The following is a 22,838-nucleotide window of genomic DNA, read 5'->3' as shown; positions in this document are numbered from 1 at the left end:
TAGGTGCTAGCAGAGTTCTTTGCACTTGGTTGTAGGCACGTAACTTTATTCCTCCTGTAGTTTCTCATGGGTTTATTTTTGCAATTGATCTTTTAAAGTCATTATGTGTAATCATCCAGCACTTCAGGGAGGAAAGGGATGTTGGAAGATACAGACGAGTGTGAAACAACAATAATAGGTGGGCAGCGTTGTAGCCTGGATTTCAGCTTGAGCATGGCCATTAGGGTTGTACTATGGTGGCATATGTTTTTACTTGTTTATGCACAAATTTAATGAGCTTTATTGGGATTTTTGTTTCTATTAAGTGTAGCATGTCTTCTATCTATCTATCTATCTATCTATCTATCTATCTATCTCTTCCACCTCCATTTTTAAAGTTATTAAAAAAGTCTTATCTACTCAATATGCACATAGTAAAAACAGTTATAAAATGTTCTAGTGAGACACGGGTGAAAACCATGGGTTTTTTTCCAGTCTTCTAATCAAATTTTCAAAGAATACTTGTTCTTCCTTAAAAGTATATACACATCTACTTACATATACAGAAAATGATTGTAATTCAGCTATGAGGTCCGGTTTATTCAGTTCTAATTCTTCCAAGCTGCTACCCTCTGCCGTAAAGGACAAAGCCATGTTTACAAGTACAGTCCAGCTGACAGCCGGTGCCTGGTTTCACTGAGGGCTGTGGTGACAGGGACTGAGGCCGGGACCCGTGGGAGCCACCGTGGTGGCTCAGCAGGCAGCACGTGGCCAGCGTGGCCCTTCTGCCGACAGCATCTCTGTGGACATGGCCCGTTGCTTGCAAATGTATCAGGATCTGTGACAAAATGGGTTTGCAGCGTGCTCCCCTGGCTTGGCCCATGGCTGTTTGGAGGGGACATGTTGAGACGTCTTCCTGCTGGTCCCCAGCTTGTGCAAAAGCAAAAGGACTGGGGAAACATAAGGCTGGCAATATGCCTGTGCTCCCTGGAGGAATGTCTGTGCCATCACAAGAGTGTAGGTGATGAGATCCTGGTGAGTTGTTCCGGGTGCCCCTCTTCATATTAACATCGCTCCTGTCTGCCTCCGGTTTGACTGTGTCTGTTGCTTTTTCACCTGAACACTTGTCTTTCCCGGGGTAAACCTGCACAGGGCTGGCTTTGCCAGTGCGGGGTAGATACTGGTGTAGTGGTGTGCTGCTGTGCTTGGCAAAGCACTCTCTTCTAAAGGTACCACATCCATTAGTAGAGAAATGCTTGCAGAAGAACAGCTTGCTCAGTAAAACAATGTCTTTCTCCAGGCGAAATAGGGAATGCCAGCAACCGCATCTGGAGCAGAGCGTGGGCTTTTGCTGGTACAGCGGTGCTGGCCACGAGCTGCACTGGGACACAGACACATTAGCCAGATGCTGTAGCATGCCTTGGGAGGGAGGTGGTACTGTGGCCAAAATGAAGGTGGTGTAATGCTCTGCGCTGCCAGATTTTCTGTATGGAAAGCTGCAAAGCTTCAAATAAAATAAGATTAAAAAAAAGTTGATATGAGGTCTCTAGCAGCTGCTGGTATAGCTTGCAGAGAAGGGCGAGGCTCGCTTCGCTCTCCCTGCAAAGAGCTGCACGCCTTTTGCCTTCTGTATCACCAGTAATTTCTTCTGAGGGAGACCCTAACTCGTCGCAAAGACCCCTTGGAGACCAAGAGTGAGTGGGCTGCCTGTTTGGACCGTGTGTTAGAGGGGGCTGATGGAGGTGTAGGGCTGCAGTCTGGAGTAGCAGCTGCATTTTAGGGTCACGTATTTCAAATCACCAAGAAGTCAGCGGACAGTGTAAGGTGTGTGTTTGAAATGCAGGGCTTGCTTGTGCGTGGAAAAAGCCCTAGAGAGAGAAATATTGGAAACAGCAGAGAGCTGCCGAACAAGCCAGTGCAAGCTCTTAGGCTTTTTATTGCTCGAGCTCTTTCCCCTGCCCCCACTTGATATGTTTAAATACTAAATTCCTTTATGCTTCTCAAAAAAAAAAAAAAAAAAAAAGAAGAGAAAAGCTTTATTCAAATGATTTTCGTTACTTAGCATCAAACAGAAGTTAAATGTAGGTGTAACTTTTTGCTGTTGAATGTGAGGTGTAATATAAGGGCTGTAGACAGGTAACTGCTATCCATCAGCTTGGCGAGGTCCATCCTTTGAGAGGTGGCTCCAGGTATGTCAGTTGCCCTGGAAGTTGATTATCAGCTTGACGTGATGAAAATGAGACTATGAGACCTGTCATAATAAAGCAAGCGTCTTTCCCCCCCCAAAAAAAAAGACAAGAATAAAGAATCCTGCCTTGAAAGTATTTCACACCGAATGGGCTGTTGCAGGGCCATGTGATTTGAACTAGATCTGCTGGTCAGGTAGAACAGAAAGTTGGGGTGAAACCTGTTCGTGCCAATGCTGAAAGGCACTGGCATTTCCGTCTAATGTCCTTAGAAGGACTGTCAGGGTGCACTGTGACATATGGGCCTGTTTGAACAGCTGGTGAGATGAAATAGTTGGGGAGCGAGGTCTTGCCTGACCATGCAGATTGGCTGGTGTGGTCCTTGCAGCCTTCACCTCCCTTCTTGGAAGTAGGATGCTTGGGAGGTGTTGGTCAACAAAGACCCTCCTCTCTGTATAAAATCAGCTTTTCCCTTAAAAAAATGGACAGCTATTTATGGGAGGTAGTTAAATTTAAGAATAAAAATAGGACATTTTTGTCATACTCCTATACTCCTGACTTGTTTTGTGAGCAGTTGTGTTTCTTCAGAGGAGTGTGGTGATACTCTGTCTCAGGGGTGTCAAACTCATTTTCACCGGGGGCCACATCAGCCTCAGAGTTGCCTTCAAAGGGCCGAATGTAATTTTAGGACTGTATAAATGTAACTACTCCTACATATATACAGTCCTAAAATTACATTCGGCCCTTTGAAGGCAGCCATGAAGCTGATGTAGCCCCCGGTGAAAATGAATTTGACACCCCTGCTCTAAGTGAAATAGTAATAGCAGATAAAGACACTGTGGAATGATTGTCTCTTATACGAAGACAAACTTTGAGAGCTTTCGATCTGTGTGGTAACTCTGCATATTAAAAATCTTTAATGATTTTGATGAAGAGCAATTATAGTGCATGCACAGTAGCTCCTCTTTTAAGTTAACTGATTCCCTGAGTCCCGTGACTCTGCCTTAGATTAATGGCCTATGAAATTTCATGCAAAAATAAGTTTTTCACTGAGGAATAAAACCATCTAGTTTTTAAAAACAATATTTCAAAACAACTAGCTCTCTGTATTTCAAAGCAGCTACCTTCCTTGTGAAAACTTTGGTGCATATTTTATGAGGAACAAGCAAGATGAAAATTAAAAGATTGTGTGTGAGTATGAGATCACTTCAGTATGTGTTAAGAAAGAGCAAATCTGAAAAGAAATCAATGTTTTCCTAGAAAAGGACTATCATGAGATAGTTAGGAAATTATACATAGTACAGTTGAGACCTTTCTGTACGTGGACTTTCATACTCCATTTGAAACCCCTGACCCGCTCCCGTTATCATAGGAGAGAAAAATTAATACAAGTCTATCTTCGGAAAACAAATGTTGTAGCTGTCTTGAAGACAAAACTTTTGCATGCCCTTTTTACTTTCTCATTCCAACTGATTTTTAAGCGGTTTTGTGTACACAAAGCAGCTCTATCCAGAGGCTCAGGACGCTTCACTAAAACTCCCATCTAATATAAGAAGTCTCTTAAATAAAATAAAAATAAAACCACAAAGCTGTCTTCCATGATTAATTTGTGCTTCTGGAGGCCAGGTGGTGGCCCTGGGAGGTGACATGTGGCAGCTCAGAGCCCTGGGCAGCCGGGGCGTCAAGCTCGGGCATCGCCCCACACGGGGCAGCTCCCTCCAGGGCTGTGCAGCCCCACGAGCATCTGCATCCATCAACACGATCTTGTCCCACACACGCCAGGCGAGCCACAGCTTTGGGTGCCTACACTGAGGGGCAAATGGGCACCCACGTGAGCGATGATCTGTGGACAGCAATGGTCTGCAGGCAACCTTTAGCCACCTTCTGGACTCTTCCCCAGGCACTGGCTGCCTGAGGAAACTAATGTATTATCCAGGGCCTGGTTTGAAGGACGTGGAAGTAGAGTGGAGAGGGAGAGGAAGGGATGCTGAGGCTGTTTTCCATCTTTTTTATTAAGCCAGTAGCACCTGAGGGTTATCTCACATTAATGTCAATGTTGTAATGGCTCCTGATCATTAGTTGCTTCTGAAAATTTTAATAATATGGAAATGTGATTTTTAACATTTTATATTTTAATTAATTGAAGGTATCTCATGATAGCTTTAAATATGGATTGGTTTATGTGCTACACTTCCAGTTAACTAGATTTTTCCCAATAATCTCTCATCACCTTCTACTTCCTGATTCTAATTACTCGAGCTTTGTATGTGATAACAAGCACTTCAGTTCATAAGTGATTGCACAGTTTTCTGAAATGAAGTACTCCAGAAACTTTCAATTACCTTTTAAGTTCTGTATACCAACTCGTGACTTCTGCTTACTTATTTACGTGTGATGGAAATACTGTCACGCTGAAGCCATGGGAAGCAAAGGGGACTGTTTAAGTGGCAGCAGAGCATTTTGTCAGCTGGAACAGGCAGATCTGAATGTGACCTTCAGCTGGATGCTCTTAAGCTTGATTGGGATATGGAAATTACATTCTCTGTCTCTGGGAAGAGAGGAGATGCAGTTTAAAATACTCTTAATGATCTTGCCACTTTTTTTTTTTTTCTTCCCCCCACCCTGACTCTAATGTAGAAAGGGAATCTTTAAAGAATCTATTTTTCTGATGCACTGGTTGCCCAGCTGTATCTCTCGGTCTGCATTCTGAGCAAGGAGTGATGGAATGATTAATTCAATCTTTTAATAGCATGTGATCAGAATAAGAGCTGTTGGAATTCACTAAAAGTGATATTGGAGGTTGTGATACAATATCGTGTACTGTCTAGGAATATGATATTACTGTCAATACTGTCTTGAAAATTAAAAATGAAATATTTGGTCTTTTGAAAAGTATAGGTCATAGTGCAAAGTATAAATCGTTTGCTGTTAGCTTTTTGATTTCTGTGGTGAGATCCTAATAAGCAGTTAGCAATATTTCACTTTTGGTTTGGATTTCCAGTTGGACCATAAGTAGGTAGATCAATTTTTCCAGTCTGACCACAAGTAGAGCTATTACTCTTTGCTTCGGTTTCTGCATATGAAAGTGCTTATGAATATCTGAGTTTCAGCATTTTCTGAGCTTTGGATACTGTAAATATTCTCTGGACTCGAAGCTTTATGGCAGAAGCTTTCTTCTATGCAAGGTGTGGGGGCTTGCCTGCTTGGGTCAATTTCTGCATTATTTGGGATTAAATCAAGAGCAGCAGCTGTTTTGGTTGGTGCGTGTTGGTGGCGTTTGGTTGGGTTTTTTGTTTTGGTTTGGGTTTTTTTGTCTGTGTGGGTTTTTTGTTTGTTTGTTTTTTTGTTCCTCCCCTCCTCCCAGATGTCTCTGTTGTGAAACAACCAGCCCAGCATTTACAGTTTTCTGAAATAAGGTTTCTACATTGCAGCCAGTTGTGACATTTTCTCAGTTCATAATGGAGTAACAGACATGTCACTCTTAGCCAATTTTTTGTTTCTTTAGCATTTCAAAATCACTGTCATCACCCTGTTTTTTAGGTCAAAACTATAACCTAAATGCTAATTTTTCACAGTTAGATACGAAATTTCAAAAACCCTTATGAATTCTGTGCCACATTTCCTGGAGATAACTGTGTTTGTCAAGTTTTTTGAGATAGCTGGGACATGGTCTTTCCAAGAGAAGGCATTTTCTGGCATTACATACATTTTGCTTTGTTTTCCATTTATGGCTTCTTAAAACTGATCACTGGATTTCCGAGAAGGGTATGGAGAAATTTTACATTTATTGGGGATTTTTGGGGGAAGGAGAAGTGTCTTTACATGGCAGATGTTTGGTGAAGCTGGAGCTTTACACTGTTAGATTGTGAAGACTCTTTTTATGGTTGGGGTATGACTGAGAGCAAGGACTTGAGATGGTTTCTTACATCTTGAGGGATATAAACCATTCTGAGAGGTAGCCGCATCTACTTGTTAGCTTTTTGTAAAAGGCTGACACCTGGACAGTCTTCAGTTCCTGATGCAGAATGAAAAAAAAATTCTAACGTCTCTAACTTTTGCAGTATGGGAAAATTCTTTCTGGAGGTACAAGACTATGCAGAGCTATTTCCATTACCCCTATTTAAATCTCCTGAGATGAGCTCCTCTTTTTCATCTCTTATTTCACAACAGGAAAAAAAGATAATTACAAGATGACATGACTTGAAGAGCACCAGGGAGTTTTACATAAAATGACATTGCCTGAGGTATTGCACAGTTACATTTGCCCAGAGGGAGGGAGTATGGGAGTAAGTATCAGTAAATCTGTTCGAAAGATAACCAGATACTTTTTCTTGATTTAAAGATACACCTGTATATAACTTCCCTGTCTTTACTGTGACTGCAATGAAAGAGAAGAAAGCTAAAGAGAAAGATTTAATAGGTAAATACATAAAAGGAATGAAAGATAAGCAGGGCAGAGAATACATGGCAAATGGAAATCTGTCCTTTTCTATTCTTGTGATAGTATTTTCCCATGGAAGAAATGATATGGGTAAATGGATCCTTTAAATATATGCATATGTAGGGAATGGGTACTTTCTTCTTGGAGCTAGTTTTGAGTTTCTTCTCCTGGTATTTTTAAAAAATTCATTAGTCTTTCACATGTAGGGTGTGGCTGTGCAGTATACTGTAAGGAATTATTGGGATTTCGTCACATGATTGCAACAACCGTCTTGCCCTTGTTTCACAAAACCCCACATTAGATTTTTGTGATGTACCTTTTGTGAGCAAAGCCGGGGCTGCTCACCTATCAATGGCCTCGGCTGAGCCAAATTAACACTCTGCCCTTCAGCTTCTGCTCCTGTCGGAGCGTGGTGATGTCCCACACGCCTCTTGTATCTGGCTGTACAGCAATAAAGAGCAGCAAAGCTCTGTCTCTCTCTTCTCTTCCAGGCAATGGTGGCATTTTATGTCTTCATCCGAGTCCCTAGTTGGCGTCTGTCCCCAAGACAAAACGATTGCACAGTGGAGCAAAATACGCCACGTGTGGTGTAACACCAGTGGGTAGTCCTGTGCCAAGTATTCTTGCACAAGTTTGTCAATATGTGCTATTGGCCTTTATCTGAAATATCCTTGTTACTTGAGACCAGTGTTCCTCCAGCAAAAACCTGGCTCAAGCCAGGAATAGCAAGGATGTTTGAGATAAGGGCTAGCTTGTGATGGCAGAAGTTGCTTGATGCCAACCTGGAACTTGCGGAGTCGTGATATCACTAGTATAATTGATATCTGTAGATCTAAGGCAACTCTTCCATCTCTTATTTCTTTCTCTATCTCTTCTCTCTCTTCCTCCATCCCTTCCCAGAGATCGAGTGCTCTCCCATTCCTACGCATTCAGTTGGGAGCTTTGCTCCCAGAGCGGGCTGTGAGCAAACCTGGATTCCTGATGAATTTTTAGCAGATTTTAATAGTGCACGGTGGTATTTTCCAACTGTCTGATTTGTATAATGGTGTGTTCAATCTATCTATTTGGCAGTCATAAAAATTAGATTCAAATCTCTTATCTTTAGAAGAGTTTTGGCTAAAGGAACAAAGTACCTGAGAACAGCAAATGTGGCCAGATTTAGGACTCGGGAACTGCACCCTCCCTTCTACTTTTGCTTTCTTTTACCTTAGGGCACTTCCATATTTGTTGGGATCGAATTTCCTAATATCTCTCTGTAAAAATCAGCCTGAACTTGTATTGTAAAAAGATCAGATATGTGCTTCATCAAACCGTTTTTCAATGCAGCTTTGTTTCCCATTGTCTTAGAGAAACTCAATTCAGAAATGGCAAGAAAACTTCCCAGATTAACCATCCTCTTTAGTTTTCTTCATTCTCAGCCTCTTCCTTCTGGAGGAGGCAATATTCACCTTTTTTTCATGTGATCAATGAGCCTGATGCAGAAGGTCTGCACAGGATTTATTGAGAGAAAAGACAGCTTAAATCAGTTTGGAAAATTACCATCTATAATGTTTTCAAATACTGCAATTATCTTCTTCTCTGTGCAGGCCTTCTGACAAATCTAGCAGCATCACAAAGTCCAGGATCAATGTTAGTGAGGGTCCTGTTTGACAAATAAACCAAAAGCACTCAGAGTGTAGTCAGAAGACGTGTGAAAATGCAGCCTCCCGTGGCTCTTGTAGCCCTGCAGGACTTCTTCACTTGCAGACACTACAGTCACATGCTCTAGAAAACAGGGCACTGGAAATACATGTGCAAGTGCAGAGGAAATATTTTTCAGATTACTTTGGCAATAGTCGTAGCTTACCTTTCTATCCATCCGTGGTTACATTGCCTTGACTTACACCATCTTCCCCGCACCAAACCACACTTGATTTGCATCCGTAAGGAGCCATAGGCCAAGTGGTCTGTGCAGGTCTCCTTGCTGGGCCTTTTTTTGCCTTGAGGACAAACAGATTTATGATTGAGGCTTATTAATTAGCTTAGAGATGCGTCTCTTTCAGCTAAATACTTGGAAGTAGAGGGGAAGGTGAAGAGAGGGGGAAGGGTGTTGGAGCACTGGAAAATGACCTCTTCTTGACAATAAAACCCTTTTTCTTGTGTCTTTGAGAGTTTAATACTTCCTCCTTCTCTCCCTTCCAGACCCTACCTTCCATGCACACTTTTCCCTTTATCTGCATTTATCCTCTCTTTCCAAGAATCACTAGAAGAAATGTAGATAGGTGTGTCATGCAAATGAAATCTTTAGCGCAGCTTTTCATCCCCCTTCCAGCTGTTGCTGGAGAGATCCTGTATCTCAGGGCTTGGATTTTTGAGCACCAAAAGCTGTTGCTCTGAAAAACTGCCTTATTTAGGTTATTGTTATTTTTCTTTAGCAAAAAAGAAATATTTATTTCAGTCCTGTAATGCTGATGTGATAACTATTTTCTTACTACTGCACCAATTGATCTTACATATTTTCTAATGTGTAGATTTCTTTTACTATAGTTAGGTCTTGCTGTGGATACTGATGCTCCAATCTTGAGATACTGAACTCCAGTAATACTTGTTGCTATATAATACCTCCCAAGGCTCCTCAATGTGTTAATGAGATGAAAAATAAGAGGGAGGATGAGCTATTCTGCTTATTAATCCTTTGTAGTACAGCTTTCCCATGTGTTAAATGAGATATCTGGGGACGAGTGCTGGAATTGATTTTGGGAACTTGTATCTCCGGCTTCTGTGAAGGGCTTGTCATCTTGCCTGGAAATGTTATCACTTTGTCCCTGTAAGAAAACTGGCATGCTTGTCAAAAAGCTAAAGAAATTCTATAACCTTACAGAAGGCTTAAAGTTTTGTGGTTTTTGATGTTTTCGTTGGCAATTAAAAAAATTTCATTAGTCTGGCTCAGCAGATGTTTGCTGCTAACTCTGAAGAGACATTGCTTGTTCTCGTATTGACAAGGTTGGGAAGGGATGAAGATACACATTAGCTCCTTAGCTGGGTGACCACACTGCTTTGGTGTATCTGCTGACTCCCCCTGCTTTTGTGTCATTTGCTGCCTTGGTTCACTTTGGCCATTTGTGCAGGCTTGGTGGAAGCCTGCTGCCTTGGTTTGCATTATGACGCTGCTTGGGTTCCCAGATCTCCAGGCAGCCCAGGCAAATTGCTCCTGCTGTTCCAGCAACTGCCCATGTTGCACGTGTACGGAGGCGCTGCCAAATGTGGAAATGTCCATCTCACAGGCACGGGCTGCATATGTGGGCTCAAGTAGGATATCTCAGCCTGAAATACAGGCGATGGAGCTGTTATGAGTTTCCAGCATGGGTGAGTGTGAGATATTGTTTGTTGGTTCATGGACACGCAGCATTTTAAGACCTGTGTGTACCTCATGTAATGGTTAAACAAAAAACTTGGTTGTTAACAATCCACCTTGCCTATCGGTGGCTGTGTGGGAGGCTTCTTCAATTATAACAGGTCTTCTCCTGGCTGCTGACAGTCTTACGGCCATCTGGCTGCTGCTATTCCATTAATAGCACCTTAAGATACTATGCATTTGTAGGGTAAGGAACACATTTCCATGGTTTGGTTTCTCCTGCTGTTCTGGTTCTTCAACACTTTTCCCTTCCCATGAGTAACCCCAGAGCCAGCTTGTCCCTGGTACCTCCATTTCCTTGTGATTCCCGCCTTTCACTTCTTCTGCAGAAGTAGAGTAAGACAAAAGCTAGGAGGCTTGTCACCCAGCTGATGCAAAATTCCAGTTGTGCTTGGAAACAGATGCTCATCCTGGACAAATAAACTACCCTTGCACAATGTGTCCATTGATTCGAGGTGCATTGGAGCTGTTGGTTGTGTGCCAGTGGATCTGCATGTGTGCATGACAGTTGTTCATGTGTGGAAAGTCCTCTGGCTTGCAACTGCTGAAAGCAGCAGGATACCTTTTCACGGAAGGACTAGTCAGGCTGGTTGCCACCTACCTGGTTTCCAGCCTTAAAAGCCTTCAATCTTGATTGCATATTGATGTTCGTTAGGAAAATGGTAGGAAGCAGCAGAGGCAGAAGAGATTTTGGTGTGCAAATTTGGGAAGACCATTTGCATTTGAAAGATCATCTTCACAGGCTTAGGACAGGCTTAGGACCCACAACTTTTCTGCTGGTGGAAGCTGGTGTCTACAAGAAAAAAAGAAGATTGTCTGGTTTATTCCTTGGGACCTGAGTACCTTAAATTGTCTTCTGGTAGGATAGTCCTGGAATGATTTTTTTGAGCCTGGACCCCTGTTACTCGTTTTCTGCCAAAACAGAAGTTTACGGAGATGATACTCTGAGGCTCCCACAAAAGACTATTGCTCAAAGCTGCGTGGATTCCCCAGCAGTCTGCTGATTGACTCTCAGAGTAGCAAATGAATTATTTTTCTACATCTGCTTTGGAAGAGACCTTAATGGCTATAATCTTAGCACTGCCACAGTTGAAATCAGGGAAAAAGGGCTGCAGGTTTCTGGGACAGGAAAAACTACTCAGTAATTTGGTAGCAGACTGACCTGTATGAATTCTTTAGCTGACTAGAAAACCCCAGTTGTGCCTCGTCCTGTGGCATTAGATGAGGACTGACAATTACAGTTTGCCCTCTTTTTCTCACTGTCGCTAGACAGCAACAGCTCCAAACTTGGCATTCGTTATTCTGTCATCAAACTAAATTTTCATTGTGGTTTCTTTTCTTTTTTTTCTTTAAAAAAAAAATATATTATCTGTGGTTCTGCCAGTTACCTTCAGGCATAATATTCGCATATAAATTATTCAGTTATAGGAGGAAGGAATTGTCTGCAGGGGCCTCTTAAACACAAATGCCACCGAAGTCCCTGTGCTGAGTGCCCTGTTCAGGAGGTGCAGGCAGGGCCAGTGTGGCGCCTCTCAGGTGACCTGTCATCAGGGGCCTCTTGCAAAGCTCCTCAGATGCCTTCAGCAGTGCTCGTCTTTCTGGTCCGATAAGGACTGGAGACTGATTTAGACAATCTAAATTCTGCCTTTGGCCTTCAATGTCTTAAAAAGAGGGTTTACTGAAGAGATTAATATGAAGATATTATATTTTAATGTCCACATGACTCATAATGTTCCACAATGCAGATGCTGGATTAATAGAGTAGGAGATGGAACTTTGTAAAAATTTGATGCAATTTGCTTTTAATAAACTTTTAATACTTTTTAAAATATATTTTTTCTTCAAATGGGCTGTATTGTAAAGATTACAGAAAACCAAAGCAAGCAACTTTTAAGGGGAGCTCCTCTGAGGTTTTCATTGTCTGTGTTTACACAGTACATTTCTACAAGGAACAAAGTTTAATGCTTGTGTTTTAATTGACTAATTCAGTTACCTCCATCCTTAGTCCAGAGTTGAGATTTTGCCAGCAGGAACCGGTCACTGAAATGAAAGTGGTCATTGATATGGATTTGCGGTCTGTTTTATTTCTCTGTGGTCTTGGCAGTTGCAGAGATATTTTGACAGCCCTCTTTAAGAGTCCCTTAATTATTATTTTTAAAAATTACAGAATTGCCTTAAATTCTTTGCAGTATTGACTGTGCTTGAGGATGTCTCTGTACATGGAAGTTATTTCAGATTAAGGAGAACTATATTTAAAAGGACAATAATTATTTTAAAATAGCTTCATATCTGGATGTATTTGTTACAGAATAAGTCTGCCTTATTTTTCTGCTTTAGCTTAATCCACTTGCAAAACTGACAGGCTTATTTCTTCCAAATACATTGGGATGCCGGCAGAACCGGCAGCCTGGGAGAAGCCTCTCTGGCTTTGGTGTGATAAAGCAGCACTTAAGGTCTGCAGGCTGGTTTCTTCAAACACAAAGGGAAATTAGCAGCTGGTGGCTGGTCAGGGGATTTCATTAGCAGCAGGGCTGTAGGGTTCTCATGTCCCAGGTGAGATCACTGGCATTACGCCTCTGTAATTGAGATCAGTATCTACCCACTTATCGGGAGCAGAGGCAGAGAGAGAGCTGGGGTGTTTTAAATGAGGTGCAAGAAGCGCCAGAGGGAACCTCCTCGGTGTGGCAAAGCTGGTGGGTCCCCACTGCCTCTTGCCTGGGGGGGCTCCCAGCCTCCCGCCACGCTCGGCTCAACCTTTCACACAAAATAAACCAGTATCTGCTGAAAAACCAGGCTGAGCCCAGGTCTGCTTTGCAAGTTTGGTGTTTGGTTTCATTGTGGAAGAGATGTTTTCAGGCTGAAAAGGTGGGCGTTTTGCAAACTGTACCCGACAGTGGAGTCCTAGTGGGAACAGGGCACCAATAAACTGCTTTTCACTGTAGTTGCCAGTGGCTTACACATGCAGCCTGGGTTCGATCTTGCCCACTTTTGTTGATGTAAGAAGTAACAGTGTGTCATTTTCATAAAGATTCATTTTACATGAAGGTACTTGTCTTGATGGAAACAGTACACCTTTTCTGCAGATTAAAATTAATTTAAGATTAATAAAAATCAAAATTAAGGATTAATTGAGAGTTGGGTTTGTTTTGTTTTGTTTGTTTGTTTTCCCAACTGCAAAGCTGTATTTCAGTTTTTCTTTTTGTGCGTCCCATTTTTGCTGAAGTGAGCCGATATACTGAGATGTGTCATGCAGTTTTGTGTCAATTCAAAACCATGTTCTGTGGAAGCTGTACACTGTACTTGTAAATAAAATGGATACTGGCCATTTATCCATATGTCTGCAGCCCTCATTTCTCCCTTGCTGGGTGCTTTCTTAGTTCCTTGGAGCTAGCTGCTGCAAACAGACCTGTTTAAAGCTCTCTGTAAGACCGAATGCATCTCTGTGGTGGAGTCCGTCCATCTGTCATGCTCTTTTTTGCAGGTTGGTAATGTTCCTGGCTTGAGTGGCCATTGGGACCAAAAATCGTGCTTATCTTTGCATCCCTCATGGACAGGATAGGACTGGGTATTTTCTTTCATTGTGCTCTGATAGACACCATTTAATTGCAGTGATCCCTGTTACCACTTTGCTCTTCTGACCTCCCACTTTTCGTTCATGTTATTGCCCCTTTCCTAGTCCTGACTTCTTTTTCTCATTTGTTCTCATTAGTTTTCTTCTAAGCAAATTAATTTCTTCTAAGCGAATTAATTTTTCACTAAAATGTCTTCTTATTCAATAGGTAGATATAGTGGTGCAGTGACATGTATGCAACATGTGAAGTCCAAATGTCAGGTTGGCAGTGTGGTGTGAGGGTAGGAAGCAAGAGAAGGGGTGGGGAGGCAGAAGAGGAGAAAGCTACTCAGGCCCAAAGGAATGCAATTTCTCTTGAGGAAATTCCTTTTGTTGGTGTTGAAATAAGTTTTTCCAGATATAGTGAAATAAACAAAAATGGAAATGACTTAATTTTCCTTTTTTCTCCCAGTTCTATACCCAAATGCACAGGTGAAACGGGGACGAAAGATGCATGGGCAGAGAGAGCTCTGGGGAGGAAGCAACTTCACATCTCTGCAACTCGCTCTATCATGTGTCAGCAGAATTTTCAATCTAGTTTATGACCGGATTAGCTAAACTTTAAAAGAAAATTACTCAGTGGACTTCAGCTCATATTTTTACCTTCTAGATGGCATTTTCTTTACAAATACATATGCAGTTGCCACATGCAAAACTCACGCTTGTATCTGTCATGGCCAGAAATGGTCTTTCGTGCTTTAACACCAAGGCAATGCCAGTGTTCCCTGTATGGATTTACAGCTGTTCAGCCCCTCCGAATGGCTCTCGCAACGTGGACTTGACTCTTTGCAAGAGTTCATTTCTCAGAGCCCTGAACTTTCTGAGTGCTTAGCTCAAAAAGCTGTTTCAGGTTTGTCTGCTGTCTTACAAAGAGTGTTGCCCCATTCCTGGTTAAAAGGCCTGTCTCCTCTCAGCACACTTTTGGTACAAGGCAATGTGTTCCTTTTTTCATGTGGTCTAAAATGTGGAACAGTGGACATGAATCATTCAGGCATTGATTTTTCACTCCATGTCTGAAAGGGCTTGAGATTATCTGTCCTTGCCAAATTTCAAGTGTATCCAGTAATGCTGGGACACAAGAGCTGTTCACAGAGAGGTGACAACAACTCGTTTCACACTATGAACATTTATTTTTCTTCCTCTTAAAGTCTTTATATTCTGTCTGCATTTTGCAAACTACAAAACCTTTTTTTTTTTCCTTTACTGCTTCACTGATGGAGAACAGACCAGGAAAACATAATCTAAAAAGGTCAACTCTGATAAAGTAATAAGCAATTTAAAAATACTACCCAGAGCCGGCAATTTACCTAAGTATTTAGTGTCAAGTCTAGCTTTAATTTCTAGGCTTAACTCTTGAAAAAATGTGGGCATTTTTCATAGAGTTTGTTATCAGAAATATTTTTGGTGGAAATTACAGGACTGCTTATAACTAAACTAGAGCCCTTTAGGAAAGCTCTTGATGAAGTTTTATTTAACTTGATTTCTATATTTTACATGCAGGGATATCACTGTAATAGGAATTAACTTTCAAATACTTGCAAACCATTCTCGCTCTGCATGGGTGGGAAGAGTCATGCTGTTACCTGAAGAGAACAGAAATTCATGTTGAATTGTGCTGGAAAGAGTTATGTGTTTCAGAAAAGGTGAAATCTGAGTCCTTTTTGAAGTTGCTGTGAAGAAAACACCTTGTATGAACGCTAGTTCTGTGTTTCATAACCATATTAAAAATGAGCTTGTGTTGTACAACAAAGAAATCCCCTAAAAACCTAGAAATCAAGATAAATGAAAGTTGGCATCTTTTTAATATTTGTTATCTATAACATGGCCTACAGCCACTGCACCACAGGAAAATGAAGTACTCAGTGCCGTTTTCCCTGTACAAATACCTAGCAGCTTCTTCTGAAAAGCAAACAGAAGCTCACCTCAGTCACCTGAAGACATCACATAACGCTTCACAGGAAAGATCCACCACCTCATAAAAAATAATATTTGATATTTGACCTGAATCATGCCCCCTCCAAGCAGTTAAAAGACCTTTGCTCTCCTTTGGCGGGAGGGCTCCCTCCGTCTTGGAGGGGCGCATGGGGCAGCCCGTGGCTGGTGTGAGGGCGTGCAGGTGGGATGGCGACCACCCTGCCGGCTCTGTCCCAGCCACTTCTTGGCTCACTGGGCAGTTGAAGGGTTGCCTGGGGACATAGGAGACGTGGGCTGTGGGTCTAAGCCGCCCCTAGTAGGGGGGATTTGGGGAGTGTGCCCTGGGCTGAGGGGCGCTTGTTGGGGTTGAGGTGGTGTAGGGCCAGCCACGGGCATCGACGACGCTGGCTTCTTCAGGAGAGCGCTGGGGTGGGTGGGAAAAGCAGGTGGGGGTTTCATGCAAAAAATTGCCCTCTCCTTCCTTTGGGGGGCCAGGACCCTGTGATTTTCAAGAGGGAGAGTGCTCAGTTATGCAGGTAGATCAGATCAGCCGACTCCTGCCCTATAGATGCATCATCTTTGAGCTGTTGGCCGTTTCCTCTGTGTTACTAGTAGAGGCCTATCCTTTGTCAGTCAAGAAATTTGCAGGATATCATGCTGCCGATTGAATTTTTTTCCCCTGTATGCTTGAAGTAAACCATCCCTGAGCTGACTTGTAACAGCTGTCACCTTCCTCTGTAACAAAGTTAAGGTGAAAATTTTAAAGGGCAGATCACTGCAGGATGATGAAATGCATGCAAATAGAAATGAGAAACTTTCTGAACTGGGTGTTTGTCTTTCATGTTATTAAGCTCTGTCGTTAGTGAACTGTTAATACTGGAAAATTATAGCATAGTAAATAGTGGTGGATGCTCAGTAGTTTTTGTTTCCATAGAGAGTTTGCTTCTGAGATTGCTTACTGGCCTGGCTTGAGTGGTCTGTTAAGCTTACACCTCTTTAAAATACATCTTAACTTCTTAATCATCTTACTATTATGAACTAACCTTGCATTATTTCTTTTTTTTAAATATAGTTTTCCCTACACAAAATGGAAAGGTTGCCATAGTGACTGGAGGTGCTAAAGGAATTGGTTACCAAACTGTGAAGCATTTGGCAAGACTTGGCATGCACGTTATAATAGGTAAAGTCATTATTTTCTTAATATGAATGGGTTTTTTGTTTCAGAAACTTTTTTTTTTCTTTTAAGGAAGATTTTCTTTCTAGCATAAGTAAATATATGGCAGAGGAAGGTAGGAGAAGGTTTTGCTAGCATTTAGCACAAGTAAAAGTTAGGTTTATGTTTTGCTTTGCAAGATCTCAAAGAAAAGTGGATGAGATTTTTTTTCTGCAAAACTTGCAACAACTGGACTACTTTATGTAAGAAGTTAACAATAAGGTCATGAAAATACCTTAAAAATACGGGTATTACAGAAGTATTTTATTAGCTAATTACTTACTGAGAATGGACTCAACGTTAGGGTGCACGTGTTCATTAAGGGGAAATCTAATGAAAGCCTGGAAGGAATATTCCAGTATGTGGAGGGGGATGATTTGCATTATAAGGGCAGAGGAAACCCTTGTAACTTCATCCATGTAAATATTGAACATTTACTTCTCAGTTTGTCACTGTAGGTGGCCATTGTAAGCAAGGCAAGGAAATAAATACCATGAGAAGTTATTTTTTGTCAGTCTGAGATGGGCTGGACAGCTCACCTTCTGGAGATGTCTGTTTCTCTCCGTTGATAATAAAGAGTTTATAAAGGTGACTATGTTAGACTGAGACATCTGAAGTTAGGATGGGTGAATTTCTGTAGGAACTCCAAAAACGTCCTGAGCCTACAATTTCTTCTCTCCACTACAGACAATATTAGTTAGATTTTTTTTTCCTATTTTTGAAAGCTTTCTGTACTATACAGGGTGTTTCAAAAAGACGGACACAATTTCAAAGGTATCACAGCTTCAAATTGGGTCCATCTTTTTGAAACACCCTGTATATATATGCACTAATATAGCTACTGTTATAAACCTATATGTAAAATTATGAATACTCATATGTTTAAAATGCTACATTTTGGTCTCTTTGTCTTTCTTTAGCTAGATTTTTTTCCTAAAACACTGTAACTTTTACATCGTAAGGTCACTGAATGTTGGTATTTCATAATACACCAGCACAGTGGTAATGCCATTTTATTTAGCTTTTATACAGAATGTGCTCTCTCTAAGGTTTTGTAAACACATATTAAAAACACAAATAAACAAGAAAACCCCCACACCAAACAATAAACAAGAGCATAGTAGCCATGTATCTTTAGTGCAGTCAGTAACACTAGTGGAGTTGCCCTAGAATTGTAGAGGCGTAATGTGGAATACCACTTCCTCGTACACGTTTTAATAGATGTGTCAAAACCAAGCATCTGCAAAATGCAAGTAGGTGCTGGTATATGTAGCTAGATGCTAGATGTAGCTAGTGTACCTAGTTGTAGGTAAAGATGTCAGCATTAATATTTCACTAAAGGAGTCACTTTCCATGTTTACGTTGGACTGCAAAAATCTACTCAGTGGGAAAAAAAACGGCAATTTTCTTCTCTTTGCATGGGGTTGTGGAATCATAGAACATTGAAGACTTATTTTATACCATTTAATGTTTAGGATATTTTGTGTAACAAAACTCACTGTGAGATCTTTGGGAAAAGGAAGGTGATATTTAATTACAAAATCCATAAATAAGCTGGATTTTTTTCAACTCCCAATCAGGCTCCCTCATAGATCTCATTCACTCACACTCACACCTGTACTTTCACAAGCACCAAGAGGTGTGAGCTCATGTCGTCTGGCGAGTGTCACTTGTGTGCAGTGTGACAAAAGGCACGGCAGCTGGTGAGTCCTTATCCTGTCTCTGTGGTTCTGCTTGATCAGAAATGACAGGCCAGTTTATGGACAGATCTTTTATATCCTTTAGGAGTTGTCAGCTCTTAGTACATTATTCATTGTCTGGAGTATATAGGCTGTGTCTATAGCTTATTTTCTGGGTGGGCTAACAGGAAAGGTAATGGTATGGGCGAAATGCTGCTACCTGGACGTTATCCTCCTGCTGGCAGAGTGCGTGTTCATCTGCTGGCAAGTCCTCTGTGCTGTGGCCTTGACATAAACAACGCAGGAACAGTGTCCTAGAAACGTGTTCTTTATTTTCAGTGAGGGGCATTATTTTAACTCTTTGCTCTCCTCTTTCTTCTGGTACTTACAGTCATACACACTTCCATTCATTTTTCAATTGTACTGACCTTAATATTTGCATTACAAGTCTCTACAACTGTAAATTAATGAAATTAATTATAGGAAGCATTTGATGAGTAAGATTTTCCACTGATTCAATTATTTCAGGCAAACAGTGACCTAAGCACTGAGCCCAGTGAGTCACAGCCATCTTCTTGTCCTGTGAAATTCTTCAAAGCAAAGAAGCCCTGTCAGTAGAATGGATAGTCTCAGGCTTTGTTCCAGCTGCAAGATTAAAACAGTCTCAAAAGCACATTAAATGCAATGACCTTCCATCCTTGTTGCTAACTGTTGGCCCCAAGTGTCCAGAGTACGCTTCAAATACCTGCTGGCACATTGGCATACATTAGCACATTCAGCTTCAGGCCAGACGAGCAAAGATTTAAGTCTCTAATAAGACAGCAAGTGTGCTCAAGCTTCCTACTCTAGAAATATTTTCACACTATGTTTATATATAGGCCTGAACTTACATGAAAAAAGTCTGGATGTTAGGAGAATTTGGGCTGGCAAGGGAGGCTCGTGTAGCTCACAGTCAATCTTGCCCATTCACTGACTGTTTCCTTCCCATTATGAGAATTGAGTAATGGGAATATTTAGCACTAAAGAATGATATCCCTGCAGCAGGCAAATGAGTCAAACCTGAATGTGTAATGTGAAGATGATTCACCATTTGTGGTGGATGTGATTTTGACTCCGTTTGACTTTTTAGAGGAGTAAATGTTTGAAGTAACTTACTTTTAAATCCAGTCTGCCAATGGAATGAGGAAGACAAGTAAGTAGAAAGCATGTTACCTTGTGGAACATGGACAGACACCATGTGAAAAGGCAGTATGCTCACTCAGAGCATTTTCAGCAAGCAGTTGCACAGTGCTTCTACAGCTTCGTCTTTTCCAATCCCAACACTGGTGCACACGAGTCCTTTCTCCCACCAATGGTCTCCCTCTGTGGATGCTCTCGCTGGGAAAAAAAGTTGGCCTGAGTGCTGAAAGTCATTTTCTGTGGGTTTTTTTGCTAGATTTCATTGAGACTTTTTGCCAGGCTGTGATAGCATTACTCACAGTCAGCAGGGCTTTTACTCAGGAAAATCTCATGACAGGCTGTGAAAGCTACTGCCAGTGGTGAGTCTTCAGAATGAAGCCACACTGGGAGCTCCTGCTCCCTCCTAGCAATTTACTGCTTGATAAATAATCCTGAAATTTCATTTTCAGAGAGAGAAGGGAAATGACACACTGTTTTTGGTGCCTACTGACCAGTGACTGACACTGAAGATGGTGTTTTGTGTGCACTTACAAATAAATATGCTCTTGACAAATAGGACATTGAAAATCATGACATTCCGGTCATCCCAGTCATAAAACCCAGTAGATTCAACTCTGGTTCACAGTGTTGGCCACAGTTTTGTGTATCTGTATTTATACTGATTAGAAGCATAAACTCTTCACATTCCTACCACCCTTCATCACTGGGGTTTAATTTTAAGAGGATTCTGTGAGTGTGTGTTACAATTGTTGGCTTTAAAAAAGAGACCTTCAGTTTGATTTTTCCTTTTTTTCTCAGTATAGTAATAAAAGAAGGCTGGAAAAAAATGTGTGATAATATCTAATATAGAAACTTTGATAATCCTGTCTGATATTGGTGAATGAAAATCAAAAGATTTCCAGCTTGACAATGTTACACATATGCTGCTTGGTATAAAACACCAGGTTCAGGACAGTGTAATCAATCTTTAGTGTCTGAGTATATCAGTGTCACAATTTTCTAAGACAGGCTCACATTCTGAAGGAAACAGTCTCGTTATCTTTATATATATGTATATATATTCAAGTGACTTATTTGAGCTGTGCAATTTTGGCATAAACAAATGTTGTTCCATCACCAGACTCAGGACTTGTGTGTGACCTCTGTAAGTCCTGCAGGAGACCAAGCAAGAGATATTTCTGTCATCTCTTTTATTCACATTAGTTTCTAATTTCCAAGCTGCACTATAAATCAGACAATTCTTGTATTGTATAATACTGCAAAGTAACTTTAGAGGGAGAATTAAACCTTATCAAGCTGGTGCAATTGTTCCTTTTGAAAGATGGTTTGATTTAATTTCAATTCCTAAAAATTTATATTAGATAATTTAATAGTCTTTTCTCACCGTACATAGATGTATGAGGAGCTTGAGTTATAATTTTTGCTATAAAAGTATTTATCTTCCTAATTTTAACCAGGTTTTCTTAGGACTGAACGAGTTGTAGAGTTAGTCAAGAAGTGTCAAAATGTAACCAGCCTTTTAAAAGTGGATGATGGTTTCCTTTTTCATTGAGAAAATGCATAAAGATTGCCTTATAATTGTCATTCAGTTCAGTTTTTAACATATCAGTATGCTGTAATCAGGGTTATGAAAAACTCTACTTACAGTGTTGTCTGTTATTTATACACTATGCATGTGCACACAGCCACACACAGCCACACAGCCTTCCAAATCCATAAGAATTTCGTCAAACACGTTAGTCCCTCATGTCTGTTTGAACACAGTCACTGTCCTTCCTTTAAGAAGACTTTTTCCTTTTTTAAAAAAATATATATTTGTTTACGTTTATTCATTTTCGACATCCCACCTCTAAAATGTATAGATTTCTTTTATAATTGGCTGTAGTTTAAGATCACTTATTTATGAACAAACTCCTTACAGCATTCCTTGGGAAATTTGAAACTATTATTAAAATAGAGACGAATATCTGAAAAGACACTTAGACCACAAGAATTCTTTTTCGGACGGTAATCATCTAAAGTAGAAATGTAACTCAATCGACTGTGCAGGTGTATTGCATAGTAAAATACTTTGATTAACTGAGCTAAACTATCAAGTGGATGAGAGATATTTGGGTTGATATGGTTTGTTTGGATTTCTAGTAAAGTTAAAGCAAAATTCCAAAGGCTGTTATGGTACACAGCCCAAAGGGTAAGTACTAATGTCACTACATTCATACAATAACATTGCATGTTATGACAGAACATAGATGTAAAGGTTTATTTTTTTAGTAGAGGGGGTGTTACCACTGGAGTTCAACAGGGACATGTGTTAGAACCCGTGCTTTCAATGTATACTTTTAGAGGAGGAGCAAATAGTGAAGTGACAAGTCTTTCACATTGTATTATTATGAATTATTCAGGGTAATAAAGACCAGGGACATGTGTGAAGAACTGCAGGAAGACCATAAGAAGCTAAGTGTTACAAGGCATGTATAATTCAATGTAGATCAATATGGAGTGGTGGACATGGGGAAAATTCTTAACCCCAGAAAAAGAAATGATGGGTTCTGTGTTGACCCTGTCACCACTTTGGAGGAAGATCTTAGGGTTGAAATATTCTATGAAAACTCAGTGCTCAATAGCTTGCAGAAACCAAACCAAATATTAGAAAATTTTAGAAAAGGAACAAATAAAACAGACAAGGAGTTGATTCAACTGCATGAATCCTTTGTGTGCCAGCACCTTAAATGCTGTGTTGAGTTCTGGTCTGCCTATTTCAAAACGGATAGCATAAAAGTTTGAAGGGTCTAGAGGAAAACAAGCTTGTTGATGGTACGGAGAAGCATCCTTATGAGGAAAAAACAAATGGGTTTTGAGTCTTCAATCTGAAAATGTGTTCTGTACAGGCAACCGCTGTTCACTGTCTCTTCTGAAAGAAGTGTGTAAAATGAGCAGCTAAAAAAGACACAGTGCTTAGAAATAGCACAGCAATTGTTATAAACTCAGTATAAATAATGTACCACCCATCAGAAAAGAATTTAAAACAGTCTAAACCAAGCCACTGTGATTAAAAACATAATCTCTCAATAGCATAAAAGTATTTCTAGACTAGTGTCTTCTGCATAGGACCTTAAATCATCCTTACTACAGAAGTGTGTGGTGAGCAAATATGAGTGTTGAGCAGTTTTAGGAAGGATGTTGTGCATAGACCAGTGAGTGTGATTTTTATATTGAAAAAAATGTCAGGCATTATAAAAATAC

General features: G+C 40.7%; 1 protein-coding gene across 1 annotated transcript in view; it reads left to right on the top strand.

Moving 5' to 3' along the window:
• DHRSX (dehydrogenase/reductase X-linked) overlaps positions 1-22,838 on the top strand; it is a 169,252-nt gene that overhangs the window by 21,417 nt on the left and 124,997 nt on the right. The window contains exon 2 of the mRNA XM_065626670.1: positions 16,597-16,704. Within this exon, the coding sequence (XP_065482742.1) occupies positions 16,597-16,704 (108 nt within the window). The remainder of the gene's footprint in view (positions 1-16,596; positions 16,705-22,838) is intronic.

The sequence above is a fragment of the Caloenas nicobarica genome, chromosome 1 (assembly GCF_036013445.1).
Source record: "Caloenas nicobarica isolate bCalNic1 chromosome 1, bCalNic1.hap1, whole genome shotgun sequence".
Lineage (NCBI taxonomy): Eukaryota > Metazoa > Chordata > Aves > Columbiformes > Columbidae > Caloenas > Caloenas nicobarica.
The sequence above is the reverse complement of the archived record's forward strand: the minus strand, read 5'-3'. Positions and strand labels throughout refer to the sequence as shown.